The sequence below is a fragment of the Coenobita brevimanus genome, chromosome 95 (assembly GCF_032717465.1).
Source record: "Coenobita brevimanus isolate Jiangsu-jjx chromosome 95, ASM3271746v2, whole genome shotgun sequence".
NCBI classification, from domain to species: domain Eukaryota; kingdom Metazoa; phylum Arthropoda; class Malacostraca; order Decapoda; family Coenobitidae; genus Coenobita; species Coenobita brevimanus.
The window spans coordinates 31,003,407-31,025,314 of NC_137048.1; the positions used below are offsets into that span (position 1 = coordinate 31,003,407).

The window sequence follows — 21,908 nt, forward strand, 5'->3', positions numbered from 1 at the left end:
ATACACAGGCTGATATATAGGTAGGTTAGGCTACATATTCAACATGGATTCATCTTGGTACAAATGCGCAGTGAGTGAGGGAGAGCAGCAAGCTATCAGAACGTTGCGATAATAGCCATGCCTTGACTCATGACACTCTGAAGCTGATGACAGGAAGTGATGCCTCTTCCTGTCACTGCTACCACACACCCATCTATGCTCTCTGTCCTCCCATACATGTCTAATTTTCCTACCACACTTGTCTGTTACTCATCTATCTTATGACGGGACCTGCCTTCCATGTCAGTTACCAAACACCCTTTCACGATGTCCCCCCACACTTGTCTATTTTTCCTACCAAACCTGTCCAAAACCCATCAATCCTATACCTGCCTCTTCCTACCACGATTACCACGCACCCGTCTATGGTTTCTATCCTCCCATACTTCTCTACTTTTCCTAACAATGCTCTCCACTGGGCTACCCGTTAGTCTTAAATAAGGCTGTTAAGTATACAGTACTTTCCATACCAACCTGTCAATTGGGCTACCTCTCAATCTAAGGTTAACCCGTTAGTCTAGTCTACCTACCAAACCTATCTTTACTGTTGATCTACCAACCTCCCTAACTCAGGCTTGTATGTAGCGGTACCGGTAGTCTAAATGTGCTTTAATCGGCTCTCCATCACTCCCCATTTCTGCATATTTCCTATGGTATAATCTCTGGCATAATACTGATTTTAAAATATGTCCATCTCGAAAAGACATACCAGTATGTAACAGTTATATGCGTCAATAATTATTATATACACGCCTAAACAACATTACGGAGTAGTGCCATTATATATCTCAGCCAAAACGAGAATATTTAGGTGCATTATGTATACAATCTGCTAGCAACTAGACCTCTTTCGACGGTATTTAACACTACCTCTTTAACGAAGGCTGCACTGAAACCTGTATAACAATCCTGCACAATCATCAAGTATATAAAATAATGTATGGTATGTAAAATACATAATCACTGTGACTATGCTTAGATCCTTTATGAATACATACTCTGGTACCGAGGGTAGTAAAATTACTCTGGACGTCACCATGGCGACGGGATAGCACGTGCCGTCCGTTCTGCTCTTATGTTACACTATTTCCGTGTCGAATTCTTTTGTTTCGTCTTCGGATTTGTAACCATCCGCAGACTTCCAATGATAATAAACTGCCAATAATTAATACCTACTCCTGTATCAATACTGACCAAGAGGCAGTAAAAGCACATTAGAGTAATAACAAAATATAACCTGTGAATCCATACTCCAAGTAGGTCAAGGCTGAGACACCCAAGGCCGGAAGTCTCATGAAATAACTTCCGATCGTTTTTCTCTCGTAACAAAGATTTGGATCAGTACCGGTATAATCAACAACAGTAATAAAAAGATTCCGTAGTCTCCCTCTCTTAATTCCATCGAAATCAAGTCTTAGTTCTTCATGACCGTGAGAGTTAACGTTAGAGGTCACGTGGTGCTACAAGTAAATTAGCATAACAAAATATATCGGTATCCCATCTCGTATGTATATATGTGTATATATATGTAATATAAGCACGATATATAAACTAAAAGCAGCAACTGCAGTAAAACGTTCGATATTTTAAGCACTGGGATTGTGAGACTTAGGTCAGGCGGGCAGCATGGGATCCGTGAGAGTTAGGCTGGATGTGCTTGGGGTCGGGTGGGGTCTGCGTGTTTATTTATCAGCCACACCAAAATACCTCGCCTCCCGCGTTATGCATGCTCCTGGTGCTGTTGAACTGACTAACCCTGCTTTAAACCCTAGCCTCCCTCTCTCAGTGACCTCCTGTTACGCTGCTACGATCTTTTCAGTCTCTCTCTCTCTCTCTCTCTTCCGGGAACTGAGTTAATGATATCCAATGCTCCCCCCCCCCATCTCTCTTATCTACTTTTCAGCTTCCGAAAACCGAGTTAGTGATAGCCCAACTAACTGTATAACCCATACTTCCCCCCCCCTCTTTCTTTGAGGCTGGTGACGAATCAGCAAACTTATCTCTTTTTATCTTAGTTAAATTACCTTAAACATATAGGCGAACCCCCTACGTCGTTATTACTGACGGAAAGGAATAAAATTGTATTTTTAACGCAGGGAAGAAGGATTTTCTTAATGCAGGGAAAGAACCGAAGACTTAATGTACCGTACTACTTTTAATGAAGGGATTTTTTTTTTTTTTTTTTTTAATGCTGGGAAGAAGGAATCAAAGGGTAAATGCCGGTAACACTCTTCCAAGAAAAATAAACAGCAACAAATTTAAGCTCCGTTCATTTAGACATGTCTGGACACATTGCGTTTTAAAACTGGAGGTCACAGATATAAGGATGTACGAAGGCCAACTTCCAGAGCTGACCTGCTGCATGCGGCTGGTGACTGAGGAACTTCATAAACCCAACTGCTTTCCAATTTATGAAACTTAAGCTAAATCATAACAATATACCTTCTTTCTAACTTGGCCTCCCTCAACAATACATCCACTGATGTAAATGAATATATACGGTAACTAAATATTCAAATAAACGGGTAGCTATGGACCTGGTTCAAAAACATATATGCACAAATATTCTAGGCTGGTAAACTAATTACCAAAAAGCCATAACCGAAAAAAAAAAAAAAAATTTTTACTCAACAGCTTGTCGTCGTGGACCGTTAAACCCTATTTTTATTTTTCCTAGACAGGTGATATGAAATGAAGTGAAACTGCATAAAAATAAAATGTTATACCGGTATGTCTGGTGGTGGCGCAGTGGCTACAAATACACCTGATTTTGTTTACACACTTGCCACTGCTACCTCACACATGAGAACATGAAACATATACCGTACATACAAATAAAAACAAAATGAATGGATACTGCAGAAACAGAAAAAAAGAAAAAAAAGAAACGACCTGCTGGGCTGACGAATGGGGCACCGTGCCGTTGAGGAAAAAAAAAAAAAAAAAAAAAAAAAAACTGCCTCTTCCGTGAAGCAGTATCTTCGTGGTCTGAAGCAAGATATGAGGCTCCTAGTACTTCTTTCGCGATTTAGCTATTAAATACCGACATGACACAAGAAACCATTAATTTCACAACATTATCTAGAGGTATTTTTACATCTTTTATTACCAACATAAACATTTACGTTACAACTTAAAATTATGCCACGTTATTTTCATCTCTAATACCTCCATTAAATAACATACACCAACCCCTTTACTGCATGAGGTAATTCCTAAGCTGACTTAAATCGTCTGGCAGCAGCAAGAATAAGAAAATAATGTACAGTAGTGATGAGGCTACACTACTTCCTACGGTACCGGTACTTAGGATTTTTGCTTTTTCTTATATACTAAGCCTGAGTGGCTGCCGGTCCTTACAAGTTACAAACTGAACTTGCAAAATGAATAAATTAATGCTTCGATAAAAATAACTATCCTTTATTGCCGGTAATCTATACTCGTATGTCCTTTACAATTCCTCCGTATGGTTTTTGCTTTGTCTTCCTCAGCCTGCAAATGGTAAAAACTCAAATTGCAAAACAGTATTAATGTTGCTTAAAAACAATTTATTTTAATTAATGTAACCTACTAACCGGTACCTCTTTGATTTGTCTTACCTCCAAACGTTCACTGGTGCGAGTGAGGAAAATTAGGTTACCTACTCCCTTCAATATAATGAAGCAACTTTTTATCCCTGTTACCATCAGACGATTCAGATCAACCTGACCACTTTTAGTGAGAACTTTATGAAGATGGTACATACACTAACCCCCGCAGGGCTAAAGTTTAGGCTACCGTATCTTAAGGATAAAATTATTTGAAAATACGAAGATAAAAATGGCATCGAACTAATTTTTTGTTCACTTTCTGTTATACGAGACCGATAAGAGCCTACGTGAAATATTATACCTTAGTAAAAAAAAAAAAAAAAAAAAAAAAAAGCCGGAAAAACTGGCGCCAATAATTCTGGTTTGGCCGACTGGTTTTTCTCCATCATCTCAATCAGTGCCATGGACTGAGTCCACACACCCTACGATATGAATATATATATATAAAAAAAAAGTGTGGAAGGATTAACTCCTTCAGTCCGAGGGAGCTTCATTATTTCTCGGTATCTCCGGGGAATTTTATTTAGCTCCGGAGACCTTATGAAGTGGGGGGTTAAAAATTCAATCATTAACCTCTTTAATCCAAGTATGTATTTTATTCTTGCAAACTCCCAAGCACCTGCTTATTATATACCGTACTTGCCACCTACTACCACATTATTTTATAAAGCTTGTGGAAGGCCTCTGATATTGAAGGTTTAGTGAAGGTACCGGTATTTCTAACCTCTCTAATTCAGCAACTCGCTCTTAACCTGCAACAAACTCTGAAGAGCAAGGGAAAAAATGTGATCATAGTGGAGGATAATACTGAATGGTGATTGAATTCCCCCTCCCCCCTCATTCCAGTACGTTGAATGAACTCTAGTTTTACGCATCAGACACAAGGATACACAGACAACATCTAGAAGCATGAGGTCTGACATGTTTACACTGACCGTAAGAGGAATATTAAACGACGTTCCGTTCTCTGGAACTCAAGATTAAATGCAATAATGCTTTAGTCATACTTCAGTTTCTCTCTCCACTACAGAAGAGGTAATACCGATAACAATTAATATTTACGGTATCGATACAATTCTTTACTTCTGAAATTCCCAGTGAAAAAGGGTGTATGTATATACATATATATATATATATATATATATATATATATATATATATATATATATATATATATATATATATATATATATATATATATATATATACACACACACACACACACACACACACACATATATATACCCGGTATATATCAAATGACTCACCCTCCAACATCAGCAGGTATAGGCTGATTAAACCTTTTAAGGCAACGGACACACTCTGGACATTATTCTGGTTTCCTGGCAGCTTGACCTACCTCAAGATGATCACACTATTACTCAAGCGATAACCCTGACAGGTAACCAAATATCCGTAGCTATTTCGAACACTTTCATTCCAACATCTATATCTATATTATATAAATAATTATGTAAACACGAGTTTTTTTTTTAGCAGATTGAATATTTTCTATACCGGTAACTCTATCCTGTAATAGGTTTCAATCTTTGGTGGCAAAACAAAAAGAGGTAGAAAACCTAAGGTATACAGGTATCAGTGGCCGGAGTTGAACAGCCAACTGTTCAGCAACTCGTGAAGAGGTAAACAGGATCCACACTCCCGACAACAGCCTACTGTCTGTCCCCTCGCTCAACCTTATACGGCCACCTCCTGGCTTCTAGGAAAAGGCCAGGCGTCAGATAAACGATGGGTTAGAATTACTTCATACAGGATATGGTATAATTCTCCGTAGGTTTTCACTGCATGCAAATGTACGGTATTACCAGAATATTAGTATGCTTAATGGCACGGGGGCACGACAGAATGAGGCTTTATTAATTAAAATGGACTCCAAGATACAGCCAAACAAATTTTGTTTTTCCAGAGAATATACGGATACAGCTTTGTTACTCCAATCTGTCCAAGTACTTATAAAATGTTTCAAAACAGTTTTAGTATATTTTACATCCATCCCAGCAAGCAACCTATGGAACTACCTTTCGGCAAATATATAATAAATGCAACATTGGTTTCTACTTCACATTTCTGGCTAATGTTTAATAACTTAAAATCCAACATATAAACGAATATGAACCTCGTTACTACGGTACATTACAATCTACAGAGTACCCACTGTTCTTTAGACCTTACGTTACACAGCATTATAATGTCAGTTACTCCATACTCAAACAGTAGTAGGCTACTACAGTTTACTGCTGCCTATCATTTTTTTAAGAGCCAGAAAGTCAGTTACATCTACGCCAAACAGGGAGAAGTGGCTATCTCCAGCATGAGCATGATGTGACTAGACGCTGGGGAAAAAAAAAAGGGGGGGGGGGAGGGGATGTCCTCGACCGATGCTAAAAAAAAAAGGAGGGGGGGAGGAGTCCTAGGGATGCTGGCTATCTTTTTCCCATCTACATAAAAAGCTAGGTGTGCTACATATATGGGGAATACGAGACAAGTGACTGAGCAGCGTGGGCGTACTGTGTGGAGCTGGTGGGTCTAAAGTTAAACGCTACACAGAAGAAAAAAAAAAATGCCTATCACAGCTCCTCTCTCCACCCACAGAAAGAGGTGTAAGGCGTGTTACATGTAGGAGACCAATGATTCTGTGCATGGTGGGCGTGTTGTGTGACGGAGGCGGTGAGACTAAACACAGGTGGCTCAGTGGCCAGGTCGGGTCTGAGCCATGACTCATAACTTGGCCCACGGCGGCTCTCTCTCTCTCTCTCTCTCTCTCTCTCTCTCTCTCTCTCTCTCTCTCTCTCTCTCTCTCAACACCTCTTGTTGCTACTCCCGCCATGGCCGTACTTTTTGGTAATCCCTTCACTACCGTGATTTTTTTTTAAACCTGACGATATTATAGAGGATACCATGCACTCACTGACACCCAGAGCACGAGTCTAGGTCGCATATATCCTCGGTACATTATTGGGTACGGTGATACACTGTAACGGCAGGCAAGCATAAGTCTGAAATGGGGGGTAGGGAACTCTACCAAACATGCAATATCAAAATAATTTCCAAATTTTATGTTAATAATTATCGAGTTTGGCGATCAGTGAATTCCTCAAGTACGCTAGCCCACATACACGAACTTCAAAGGACTTTACATGAATTTTCAAAGTGCCTAGCATTTTAAAGCATCGGTCGGGATCAAGGCATGTACTACGCCTATCAGGTCGCATCCCATGGTAAACAGTGGAGGTATTTCAATAATGTAAAAAGACTAGAAGCTACAGTACTAGTACAACTGCCTCGGCCTCCTGCACCTTGAAAGGGGTTAACAGGGGACTAACTGTGCAGGGGGGCTAATTGTAGGCTAGGTATAAGTTCTCATAAAACACACACACACACACACACACACACACACACACACACACACACACACACAAGATCCATTAATAACTGGTCTGAAAAGTCTCGTACACAAAACATACCGCACCATGTTCCGGTGTGGCCTACACAACATGCCACCCTTACAAGGCTTCAATCGATACAGGGCACATTCATTCCCGGCACGTCAATAAATTCCGGTACACATCGACATATTCAACGGTATCCATCAAATACATTCCAGTACAGATTAATACATTCAAATATTTACATCAATGCATTCTAGCACACAATACATGCAGCGCGCGCGCGCACACGCACACGCACACACACACACACACACACACACACACACACACACGGAAAATTGCAGTATATGCATATATATACACTAATATAGCCTATATTTACCAGTATATATATATATATATATATATATATATATATATATATATATATAATATAATTAGTAATCACATTCAGTGATACAGCATAAGAAAATGCAAGTACAATATAATAATAATAATAATAAAAACAGGTACACGTAAGGGCAATACAACCATAAAATTCCTGGGCTATGTACAGCGTAAAAAATCCCGTCGCCTAACCTATTTTTCTCTCTACAGATTTTGAAAATTAGTGTTGTTAACCTGCAGCAACCGACACTGACGACACCAATTTACAGCTAAATAAATTGAAGTGTCAATTGCCACAAACTCATAACACTGGTTTACACAGTCCATGGAGAGTAGTATGACAGGCGACAGGACCTTTGATACCGACTGTACACCGGCGCGAGAAACCTCAATATTAATATTAAATTCAAAGGTACAATAAATCCAGGGTACAATTCAATACATTCACGGCTCTAAGACTGTCCGGCAATAACTTTTTCCACTCATCCATGATATATTTAGTAGTGTGGAGACTGCTGTGTCATCTAATTAGTATGAATTGAACCTTCCCGGATCTGAACAGTATTGTATATACATTTTGTAGACTCGAATATTCAGGTCAAGGCTTTCTTTACGCTTACTCTTTTCATCCACTGAGTCACAAGAAATTCAGCAACATTTACTTATCACGTGCTGTAGTTGAATTTGGTAAACTGATCAGCCATGTTAGCCATTTCACAAAATACTGGCCTTGGAAATAATAATAATCTGGTACTTAAGGTTATTTACTACAATTATACATGAATACCCTACTATAAAACCAAGTCAAAAGTTAACTCAAATGTCCATAACATACCGTACCATACCAGCAGATCTACGGCAACTCCATAGAAATCTACTCAAATATCCATAATGTTAAAACTACGAACTTGGGGGGGGGGAGGTGAATCGACTCGAGCATCCAAGAACCTCGTAAATAATAGTTACAATGCTTACCTTGTGATCAATTGTGGATCTTTCTTTCTAACAAGGGTACCGTTGCCCTTGGGCGGGAGACCGTTCTTTCTGGTCATCCCGGCTTGCTTCCTCCCGTTCGTTCTGGCCCTAACCTCTTCTTATTGTGTCAGAAAGTCCACTCTCCTCCCTCAACTCGGGTTCAAGTGGTCGACATTTTTACTGGACCCATCTTCCACAAATCGCGGGTTTTCCTTGGTTTCAATCAACAAAACTTGCCAACAACACTGCCGAACTGATGTGCTTAATGTGCTTTTTCTGATTCACTAGGATACACAGTAGGCCTACTTTCTGACAACTTCCGTTCTTGACAATGTGTCTTTTATTGTCTTATTTCACAGGCTAATTACAATAGGCTTGTTTCACGCAACTTCACTCAATGTATGAAGTTATAAAACTTGCCAATAATATGGCAGCCTGTTTTATATGTTCCTTCAACGCTGGCTTTGCATGTGAGGAAAAAAATATATACAGTATATACCTACTGTACACTAAACCACATGAACTACATAACAAGGGCCCGAAATCACTATAAAACTTGAGATCAACCGCCCCTCGTATATTATATATATATGTATATATAGGAAGAGCATAGCTGGAAAGTTTTTCACTCCCTTTTCTTGTATCCACCACAGCTAACATGCTGCACAGTTCTTATGAGGGTATTCAGACGAGGAATATAGATAAACGAAGCGAAATATTTACAGTTTACATTAACAAGTCACAGACGAGATGGAGTATCAAGTAAATGCAGGAGTCACAAACACAAACATGTTACAAACGGAGGTTTATCTACATAATGCACATACACCGGAATACATATTTTAGTAGCAACCAAATGACAACACTATTGCGACATAAATACTGTGTCAAAGCAGCTCGGGCACAAAGTAGTACAGTATATCACGTTACACTAACAGCATTTTTTTTTTTTTTTTTTTTTTACATCCGCTGGGATAAGATAGTTCAGGGTGACTTTTACGTCAGGATACACACACATTACGCAGTACCGTACAGGAGTTAATCCTCATTATCAGGTACGTGTTCCAAAATTTCTATACTTTTTTATTATTTACCAGGTGCGTGTTCCAAAATTTATGTACTTTTTTCATACCAGCAATTTACAAACGGAGGGAAATTTGTTAATCAACCTTAAAGATAGTATACAATAAAATTTTAAGGTTTGTTCGTTTTGGAATTTACTGTTGATTTAACTGAAACAGGCGATCAAAAACGATATTAACAAGTTTGGGACAAACCTCTCATATGGAGGTTCAGTCTCCATTAATTCTTTCATGTCCGAGATTTCTTCCTAAAGCAGATGGAAGACAAATATAAGAAAATTCATCGTATGACAGTGAAAATCAACAATGGGTTTTACTCAAACTTTTGCTGACGTTATAGGCTCCCAACTCTGGCGATAATTTTTCTCGCCAAGTGAAGAAACTCGCGTACTTTCCTACATTCTTATTTGGAGGCTTCGTTTACAAGACGGTTTTTATATATTTTAAAACTGATATTAGGCCTCTGTCCTGAATTCTAACTCATCCTGTAGTTTCACGAGAATCCCACCCCCACTTCCTCACCAATCAGTTGCTAGCTCCACTACGACACTCCCCCCAACACTTCAACACGACACTCCCCCAAACACTGCTCGCTCCACCAATCGCTCCACATTTCAACCATCACAATTAACTATTTACTGACTACACATCACAAAGGCCCTCCTCCCCCCTCCCCAGCACACGATAGTCATGTTACCAAGGAAAGTGTGTGATCGATGGCACTGGTCCGGTAAGAAGTGAAGAATTCTTTCACACCCTGGCGTATCTGGCAGTGGGAGTCATTTCAAATCTGGCGCCAAGGTTCCACTTTCACTCACGGGGCAAATTACCTCATTTTATTGGCCAAAAACAAAAATGACAATTTCGCAGACGCTTATTTTTCAACGAAGTTCCATTGTTCTCACCAAACTTCAACCCCGGGCTCCATTTTTCCTATCTTTTCATAATCTACACGTATCCCCAAATGATTTTGACAGAAGGGACCCACGCGTTCCACGTTAGAAAGAAACAATCCACTTCACTCCAAAAACGCCAAATAAGATGGGAGTGTCAACGAATCGCCTCTCCACGATGAACACTCTACTCTTCCTTCGAATCTGCAGTCGTACACTAAAAATCCAGCTGGGAGAATCCTCACAAATCTCACCCTAACGCCTTTCTAACCAAGACTGAGGTACACAACTACTACACACACAACCGTAGGGAGGGGAGTGGGGGTGCCGGCTTCGTATCTCTTATACAAAAAGCAACCCCTACCACGACTCTACTCCATTAACTTCATACGAAAATATGCCCTGAGTTTGTTTGTGTATAGTAAAAGTTTCGCAGTATATCACGGGAGATGTATCACTGTCGTAAAAATATGCGATAATTGGATATTCGGCAGCTTTACAGTCAAGGGGTCCACACCACTCCCTCCCTGTCTCATTCCCCCTCCCTGTACCTTCCGCCCTACCTCCCTCAGATGCTACTTACAACCACGCGTTCATCTACCTTTAATTACTCTGCTTATTACTCACACACACTGCTAAAAATTACAATATATCCTACTCAGGAAATTTACCTGCACATACTTCGCACAACAAATTAACATTTAACGTTGAACAATGCGAGATATTGCTAAAACAAAGAAATAAATAAAATACCACACACCCGCTCTGCTATAATCGTTCCCGCCACATCCAAACGTCTAACAGAAATTCACTCCCTTTTAAACTAACCTTACAAACCCAGCAAACCAGTCTAGGCAGAATGCACAGTTATCAAAGCAACTAACTGTTCTTTGCTTAGCTCGTAGTCGTGGTGGTGGTGGTGGTGGTGGTAGTAGTAGTGATGGAGAAACGGTTGAGTAGAAGCACTATCTAATCAGGATGGATGGTGATATTACGTTTCTGGGGCATTCCGTTGGCATGACATTTCTCGCATTACGGTTTCGGAATGGCTTTTGTTTTTGGTTTCCCCAGTGATCTAAACTATTTCCGTTCAAAGGGCTGATCCCATAAGGGCGTAGAGGTTATCTGATACGGTTGGCGAAAAACGTCAATACCTTTGAAAACATCGCTGGAATTCTCGGTATGTCATTTAGTAATTGTGTTGTGGAAATATTTTAACACAAGGCGTGGCTTCGAGACGGTTATATTTACGACAGATGGCAAAAACTAACAAACGCGCAATGTGTAAAACAAACTAGTTCAGTGATATTTTAATGGCTAAATTTAATATGGCAACACTACATTCCCTCTTTCTCGCTGCGTTTGTATGGCTCGGATGCTTGAGTTATTTCACACGCCTCTCTGCGCCGTTTGTGTGGCTCGGATGCTTCTCTCTCTCTCTCTCTCTCTCTCTCTCTCTCTCTCTCTCTCTCTCTCTCTCAGCTGTTAGTTCTTCCACGCTGCTTTCATCCGCGCTCCATTCACACTCCACACTCTGACCACACCCATCCACATTCTCAAATATCACCATTATTACGTTCCACAACCACACTGAAGGGGATATCAAGGTCTAAGTTGTATCCTTTTCACTGATACGGTCGAAATAGGGTACCGTATTTCATTATCGGTAACCCAGGACGACTTTATTTGGGTTAGATGCACCCAACACCTATATGATGATGATGATGATGAAGATAGCATCTTAAATTGAGTGGAATTGTTTGGTTAAAGCTCCATTTGAAATGCGTCATCATACTGAAAGCATACTCTACCAGTGTTTCTTTCCCGCTTAACATTCCCTTCCTCGTCCAAATCACGTCTTCCATTATTTAGTTAACCTTTATCATCACCTAACTTTCAACGCTTTTTTTTTTTTTTTTTTTTTTTTTTTTTACTAAACCTTATCACCAATACTACTTTTACTCTTCTTCCACCCTTTTCCTTTCCCACTGTTCCTCATCTACATTTTTAATTTTCCATCATTCTTCACTTCCATCCTCAGTTCCTTACCATATTTTCTCCTCCCACACACCCTCCCCATTTCCACCACCATAATTAATCAGTTACTCCTCTCCAGCTTTTCTATCATTGTCCTTCCTCTTCCCTTTCAACTATCTTCTACCATATCCCCCCCTCATGCTCTTAGCTGTGTAGAAAGGTAAGCTACACTATTTGCTCTCTCTCTCTCTCTCCACAAATATAATGCTTACAATGCATAATTATATATATATATATATATATATATATATATATATATATATATATATATATATGTGTGTGTGTGTGTGTGTGAATTACCAACATGGTGAATGTACAAGGGGAAATAAATATTATGTTACCAGGGGGCGTAGGTATATCTCTAAACATTTATATTCTGATCTAATGTAGTCTAGCCTCAGGTCCCGTGAGATAATATTGAAGCAGCTGTTATTGTTTCACAATTAAGAATAAAAAATACTGACAACCAATAAAATAAATGAAAACGAAGCAGTACTATGGAGAGTTTAAAAAATAAAATATATATATATATATATATATATATATATATATATATATATATATATGCAGCACGTCATCTGAAAAAATACGGTAAGTGTACTTTAAAAAGAATGAAAATACTGTAAAGGCGATAGTAAATTTTCGACGCGGACTTGTGTTAAGTGAAAGGAATGTGCAAATCGTGACCTGTAGACTGGGTCATGACCAACCCTCACTACACTACTACCACAACAACACCGACCACAGTTAACACCTACAGGTATACCGTACTTTGCTACCACAATCACACTACCCAGTCATGTTATCTATTCACCACAATGCTACCACTGACGTAGCTATACCGGTATCATCAAAACATTACAACTACTACCAACAGAACCACAAAGCACCAACAGAATTTCGCAAAACACATGCACCAGTATCTCTATTACTACGACTCTCTCTCTCTCTCTCTCTACCGCAACTAACATTACTACACATAACTCACTTATACACTATTATAACAGACGAAAGCTGTCATCGCCTAATCATAATGCTGAGTTGTAACAAAAAAAAAAAAAAAACTCAAGGTGCTAATCACGAATAAGTGCTATGGACAAGATGCTGAGCCGTGGTATTATTCTGCTAAGCTATGGGAAACAAGCTGAAACTAATGAAAATATCCGTCAGAATTAGGTAAACGAACCAAACCACATTAATCATCAATAACATTACCAACGTTACCAACATTCTTAGCACGCCAACACTCGTTACCAATACTCTTAGCACCCCTAATACTCACTACAAGACTCTTACCCCAGTACCTGTTACCAATACTCTTACCTCTCCAATAATCGCTACCAATACTCTTAACACCCCGACTGCCGTTACCAATCCTCTTAACACCCCCAACACTCGCTGTCAATACTCGTACCCCATTACCCGTTACCAATACTCTTACCACCCCAATACTATCACATTTCACGGACCACAATCACCTCTTCCACCACTGACTACTATTTTACCACTCCACTACTACCCTACTACCACGACACCTACAGCTAGTGATGACCTTTTATCACACACACACACACACACACACACACACACACACACACACAGCTAACAATAATATCATAGGAACCAATTTTATCATACCAATGACTATCTCCCCAATGCTATCAGAACTACCGCCAACATCACCCCCTCCCCCCCAATAACATCACGATCTTCGTTTAAACAGTACATGTACCCTTACTACTGCTATCACATTTCCTATCAACTATCGCCATCACCACTCCCCCTCCAATAACATCACAATCTTCGTTTAAACAGTACATGTACCCTTACTACTGCTATCACATTTCCTATCACAACTACCGCCATCACCACCCACCCCCAAATAACATCACTATCTTCATTTAAACAAGTTATGTACTCTTACTACAACAACTATAACATTTCCAATCACCACTACTCTCACCACAATGATATTCTATCACAAATCACAACACAATCCTCCCTACTACAACCACAGCCAATGTCAATACTAACCACACCAGTAACACAATCCATCCTACTACACCCGCCACCTCAAATGTCTCCTTCACAACCCCTACCACACACATTAATTAGCCACAAAACAGTCCTTCCCACTACCCACCCACCAATCCCCCACCTCTCCAACAACTTCCACCACAACCACCCACTCATCCGCAGCCTCTCCTTCGTAACAATGCCCCCTCTCACAAACCCCGCGACACACATATCAATTAACCACAACTGATCTCTTACACTCAAACAACTCATCACCAACATTACAAACCCCTTCATCACCCACACCAACCACCACCTTCCTACAACATCGGCAACCAAAACTTTACCACAGTCATCCCTACCATCACCACTATCGTACCATGAACCCTACAACTACAACCACAATCCTACCACAACCACCAAACACCCGCCACCTCCCTCGTAACGACGCTCCTCTTACAACAACTGTCACACACATTAAGCACCACTGGTCTTCTCTTACTTAACACTAACATCAAACACAACTCATCACCTTCACTAACCACACCAACACCCATCACTACCACACCACCAACCACACTCCTACAACTACCACCAAACCTACTCTCCTTCAAAAAATTCCATTACCATTAACAACCAAATAGCCAATCAACGACAACCATTACCAACGCACCACCAACCACGCTCTCTCTCCTACCACACTATCTCCAACCCAAATTGCATCACCCACCACCGCCACCACCACAACCAACCCCCCAACCCGTCTCTACCCCTCGTAACAATGCTGCTCTCATTACTCCGCCACACAAATTAATTAACCACCACTGGCTGGTCTTACATCACACTCAAACATGAAACAACATCACCAACGTAACACTCAATGACCAGCCACACACCCACCATCTTTCCTACCACAACACTACTACATCATCAGTCACAACCACCACCTTTCCTACCACAATTATCAAAACACTACATCACAACAAAAACTATCTTTCCTACCACAACACTCAAACATGACACATACTAATCACCAACACAACGAGGTCCAGCCTAATGTTTTATTCTCGCGAAATGAGTTTTTTTTAACGCCACATAAAAACTTTGCTTCAACGTAAATTCTTGGCTAAAGTTTGCGTTATTTTGATTACATTAACATATCATAAAAATCTTTGTTTCAATATAAATTCTTCACAAGAATTTACATCCTTTCAACAACTATACAGAACATTTTGCCGAACAATAAACTAGGACAATCTGTGAGAGAATTTTTACCAAGAATTTAAAATCTCGTGGTCAAAATATGAAAAAGAGCTTCAACAGCACAAATCAAATGAGACCATTCGCACCCGAGAAAACGGAAGTGAGTTTTGTTTTCTGATACGATGCGAAAGAATGTGAAAAGCGTGACCTTGACCACTTCCCAGAGAGGCGGTTCATTCCGGCAAGAGAGAGAGAGAGAGGGGGGGGGGGTAAACAGCTGCACACACCCTACCTCCCCTCCAACCGACACAACACAACAACAATACATTATCGATCCACTTCTGTCTAATCCCATATAGAGCTGCCTAAATCATCGCCCTCCTCCTTGTCATCAATACACACACACACACACACACCCACACACAAAACCTCCTCCTCATCATCATCATCATCCTCACTTTTCGAAAAATCCTACAGTAAAATCTTCTTCAACAGGTTTAGCATGTCCTACACTTTTTTAACAATAACTTCAGACTAATGAAATACCCCTTGTATAACCATGCCCTCATTTTAATACAAAAGTATATCATTATATATATAACAACACTGTCCCTCTCTTGGTTGAGGGGGATCAAGGCAAGGCTACTATAGTTCATTATTATTAAAAGGTAGGTGGCCAGTCTAATCCCCTTACTGGCACTACAATAACAAAAACCACCAGTCACATCTTGGTGTTTAAACTCATGCATATGGCATGGTTTCACTCCACCTGCTGCATTCTAATCACCTGACCATAAAATATCTTTAATACCTAGAGCACAATACAGTACTGTGAACTTACTGTAAATATCTTTGCCAAAAATCAGACTTGACGCCTTGCAATAGACAACTTTAAAATAAAAATTAATACAGCTTACAATGAAAATGATACATATGGTCACTGAAAGTGTGCTCGCATATTGTTTATGAAGTGGGCCTGGAATGCTGAAAACTAAGAATAATAGTGGGGAAGGGTGGTGAACTATCAGTATGGCTCTATGTCACTTACGAGGTATAATATGTCTTTTGAAGGGAAAGAGAGGGACTCTTGGCAACAAAATGATCCTCACATTTCTCATGTAAGGAAGAAGGATTCAAAGGTTAAACCCTGCAACGCAGTTGATCTTTCCAAGAAAACAGAATGAGAGAGCCAAATTCAAGATCCAATCATTTCAAGATGCCTGGACCTATTGCATTTTAAAAAATGGGAGTCAAAGGCAGACAGACATACTGACTGAGGAAGACAGTTCCTAAGTTGACCTGTTACATATATAAATAAGAGTACTGAACTCTTGCATTAGAGTTGGGCAGAAAAGGGATGAGTATGTGCTGCCAGACATAAGACACACACCTGCTGTATTGGAGGAGGGATGCAAGCAGAGAGTTAAGATATGTAGTTGCCACTGAAATAGTAATATCTAGTAAAGATATTGATGCAACAGCAAGACAAAGTGGGAGAGATTGTAGTCCAAAAAGGAGGGAAGCTACTGAGTTGACATGGCTTTGACTCCACCCAGTTTAACAGAGCTTTATGTGGGGAGACCATCCACACATGACAGTTGTGCTCCAAACAAAAAGGGAAGAGAACTTCACCTTGTTCTAACTACTGTATGATCTTATCACTGTGATGATGATACAATTTTTCTGGCAGAAAGCATGGGTGATCTCCAAAAAGATGTTTGAAAGCCTCCCATTGTGTAAAAACATAACTGAAACAATGCAAGTAAAACCAAATCAACTGTACTAGATAGGAAAGAATACAGCAAAAAGAAAATTTTTATGAAAAACTGGTTCAGTACACTCAATCCTTGAGTAACGCGTGGTTGAGTAACACGTTCTATTCTCACACGCTCAGTAAAATGCGACAGGTCACAATCAACAAGAGGAAAAACTCAAGCTCACATGAGAAGTCAGTTGGCCTAGTGACGAAATCTGAAAGTCGCGTGCGGCAACGTCACCTGCCAGACACAATGATTGGCTAGCTTACATCTGAGTACCTGTCCTGGGCACACTCAAGGCTGTATGTTTTGATGAAAATGTATGGGTTTTGCAATTTTAGAGATGAAATAGAATCAAAATGTTTGCTAATAAAAAAAAAATGACCCTTTCATCCACGTGTTCTCATAAATTAGCATTCAGTTCCACATTCTTCATTTGACTTCACACTTCCCAACACATTTCAGACTGACTGAGCATACGACTATCAGTCCTTTCTCACACCTCTCTGAGTTCTACCTGCACTGTGCAGCAAGATCTTTATTGTTTGAGTGTTGTGCAAGGGCACTGACTCTTGGTCATGTCACGTGATCAGCCCCAGCCACCCAGAAAGTGGTGCTTCTTTTCGTATGCCCATAATTATGAGATGGTAAAGGAGTTAAGAGCAAGGAAAGAGGCAGGTAGAAATGGCATAAAAACATGGAGGGAATGGAAGCACCATCAAAACAATTTGGAAGGACTAGGAGAAGATGAAGATCGTGCATTGGAACCATGGTAATGCAAGCTTGGTAGCAGTGAAGGGTCATAATGTTCTCCTGAAACTGACTGAGAATCTCAAGGGGTGTTATGTGGAGCGCCAGAAAAAGAACAACATCCCTACCAAAGACCACATGATACAAGAGAAGGTGAAACTTTATGACAGCAACAACATACAGGGCAAGGGGAGAGTGCCAGGGAGCTACAAATCAACAACACATTTGTACCCAGCCTAACTTTTGTTTTTGTCAAAGCTATTTTAATACCACTCATGTTCTTAACTATACTGCAGTAGTTACATTTCTCTCATTGTTTTACCTGATGGTGGGTGTAAGTAGGAGGTAATTTATGTGAAGAAGGGAGGTAAGATGGGGTATAAGTGAGAATTTTGGAAAGTCACCAGAACATATTGTACCATTATACATGTAAACACATTGTTTGGAAGATCACATTATTCACATCCTGGGATCGAATTTTTATTTTTTTGGAGTGCAGACAGTTTCTCCAACCACTTGACCACAATCTTCCCCTTGTTGACATACTGTTATGCCGCATCAGTAAAAATAAAAACTATTGTACTTACCTTGATATGAGGTCGTCTGGTGTGGATCGGGAGTCCAATCTGTGTTCATTGGGGACTGGGGTCGAGTCTTGTGAGGCAGGTGGAGGAGTGGCTGGAGAAGAGTGGTGGAAGTGGCAGGAAGTTAGACAAGAACACTTTCAATTGGAATGATGTACTGTGTAAAGTACCATACCTGAACCTGGGATGGCATCAGTGTGTAGTGGAGGTCTGGCAACACTTTCCAAAATATGAAGAATCTGAGTTACTTGAGGCCATACTATGACTATGAAGGCTTCTTAGCACCTCTTACTAAGCAGTTTATTTCTGCATCTGGTAGTTTAATACATCCTTTAACAAGTCGCTTTGCACTCTCTCTCTCTTAAAAAAAAAATAATAATAAAAATAAAAATAATAATAATATGCAAAATAAATAGTCAAGAAACTGCAAGAAAGTCTCCAACACAGATGAAAATATGGTCACTGATTCTGTCGACTAATAACTGGCCACACAATTCATTCATCTTACCACAATCCCAAAACACTTGAATATGTTAAAGCTGTCAGGCATAGCTACAGCTAAACCTTTACTGCATACTGACTGTTCCAGGTTCAAATGGGGTATATTGTACTGTACTGTACATAGGGAAACTTTTGTCCTCTTAAGAAGTTCAGGGAACAACACATGACAGAACTGGGAAGTTAATTCTAGTGAAAACAATATTGTGAGAGCACATACAGATTATGTACTAGTGGTTGGCATAAATAATAATTACACATAAACATATTAAGTTGTTCAACGTTTCTACAAAAAAAAAAAAAAAAAAAAAAATCTATGCTATAATATGCTTTTCAAGGAAAACATCTAACCACTTCTTTCTTTTAAACTTGAAAAAAAAAAAAAAAAGCATAAATCTAGAACAACTACAAAACTGAACACAGAAAAAATGCCGAATATGGCAGTATTAAAAGGGACAATACATAATATACTGCTATCCATATAACATCTACATTCACAGATGACAGAGATAAGGATTGGTCAGCTCAAAATGGTAAGAGGAAAGTAGTGAAAATTAAAACAATCTGATCAGGAACTCACTCAACAGCATTTACTAATAATCTGATTATTTTACACAATCTACACTATCAATACAGCGTTAGAAAAAAGGATACAGTTAATGGAAGCTATAGGCAGATCATTATAAAAAGAAACATGATACAGTACTGTAAAAGAAAAGTAATAATCTAAAAAATAATATTACTTTATTTCAGTAGATAGCTAATGTTTGAAATGCTGCAAGACAACAGTACAGTGTTTAAAATGCTGATTATATAGTCAAAATACCCAATCACCAAAAGCAGGAAGAAAAACATCTGCCAAATTAGCATACGAGATAAGATACAAGAAAATACTGAAGCATGATGAAACCTCCATTTCCACTGTATATGCTACATCCTGAATAGTCTTGCCTTTAGTTCCTGTAAATATATTTGATGTGCAATACTAGATTTACATGGAAAACTATCTCTGATGTGCAATGCTAGATTCAAATAGAAAACTATCAAATGTTGCTTTCAAAGAACAAACTGCTTTCCCCAGACCATTAAACATAAAAATTACAAAACAGGAATATGAACAGTAAATCTGTACATCAGGTTGTGGCAATACTGTACAGTAATGGGATATATAAAACTTACACACAAGATACAGTTCAGAAAAAACTCATTATATCAGTTTTGCTTTTATCGAGTACGTTAATTTGCAACCTCCTCTTGCATTCAACTCAGTTTATCATTAAAGAGGACTGAAGTAGACAATCTTGATATGGATCAATTCTATTTGCTTATTAAATCCTTCAGTGCCGTGATGTTTATTCATTCATTCATTCATTATCTAATCCAGTGCCGCCCCATGAGGAACGTACAAGCCCGGGGCTAGGCAAGATGGTCCTGACATTTAAGATGAGAGTGACCAGCCTCAGTCATCCCTGAGTGGCATTATATAAGCAATAAACCCCAACCACCCCTTGAACATAAACCTGCATTGGCTCAATCTGAATGAAGCACTTTAATTATCCACTAGACCACCAGGCGCCATAATTTGGTTATATGGTTACCATCCAGTGTACTAAATGGTTTCCTGGTGTGCAGGAAACCCTTTAGCTTGTCACTAAGTGTAGACTCACCCATAGACAGAAGGAAGAGGAAAGAATGAAGGAAAGAAACAGTGGACGGTGAGCGCCACCACCTACCACTGCTACAATGTACAATACATTTTATAATTATTCTTGATACCTCTACACAATCTTGTTAAAGGAGAGAAGACCTCATGTATTTAAAGAGCTAATGAAGGGCTGTCCACTTCAATAACTTTCTTAAAATGAACTAAATCATCATGTGGCTCCAAGAATAAAACAAGAAGGCCCACAGGCTGCTCATGTGGCTGCATGAATAAAACAAGAAGGCCCACAGGTTGCGGAGACTAAGTTTAATTAAGCTTTATTAAAAAAAAGTACTGTATATGCTTTTCTTTCAGCATCATATGGGTATGCATATTGTAGCAGTATGAGCTGTAGCTCCAGGTTCATCTGAAAGGTGAACCAAGAGGACTGCTAGATGAGGGCACCTTGCCCCTGCATTTCACCCTCCTCCTTTCATGAGATAAGGAGGGAGATGTGGGATTTTCATATGACCAGTCAGTGAAGCAGGCTGGCTATGCAGTATTGGTGCCACCACAAGACATCCCTCTCCAGCACTGGTATGCATACTGCACAGTACTTATCATGGTTTGGGCTCTTTTACATTTTTTGCTACTGATCTCTGGAATCCAACAATGAACCTTTCTATTTTAATTTTTGTATTTCCCAGACATTCTGTTTTACTTAGGAAAGTGCCACAATACCAAAAGACTTAAAGGCTATACCTAACCATTTTATTTCCATGTCTCTCATGGTGAATTTAATTATCTGGGATATGAGAAATAATATGAAAAAGATGTTACTGGATTTAACATTTTATATTTTACTGATGAAGAGTGTGTATGTGAGTGAGGTGGAGGGGGGAAGAGGGAGGGGGAGGCCGAGGATGAGATGGAGGGATGGGGTGGAGAGGTATATGAGAGAGGGGGGTGTGAGTTGGGAGCAGGGCAGTGAAATGGCAGGGGACAGGGTGACTTGGAGGCAATTTGTTTGTGGCCACTTCAAACG

At 39.6% G+C, this 21,908-nt stretch overlaps 1 protein-coding gene across 1 annotated transcript in view; it reads right to left on the reverse strand.

Moving 5' to 3' along the window:
• Positions 1-21,908, reverse strand: part of LOC145413195 (disks large homolog 4-like) — a 136,849-nt gene that overhangs the window by 99,566 nt on the left and 15,375 nt on the right. The window contains exon 6 of the mRNA XM_080282920.1: positions 18,727-18,817. Coding sequence (XP_080139046.1) covers positions 18,727-18,817 — 91 coding nt within the window. The remainder of the gene's footprint in view (positions 1-18,726; positions 18,818-21,908) is intronic.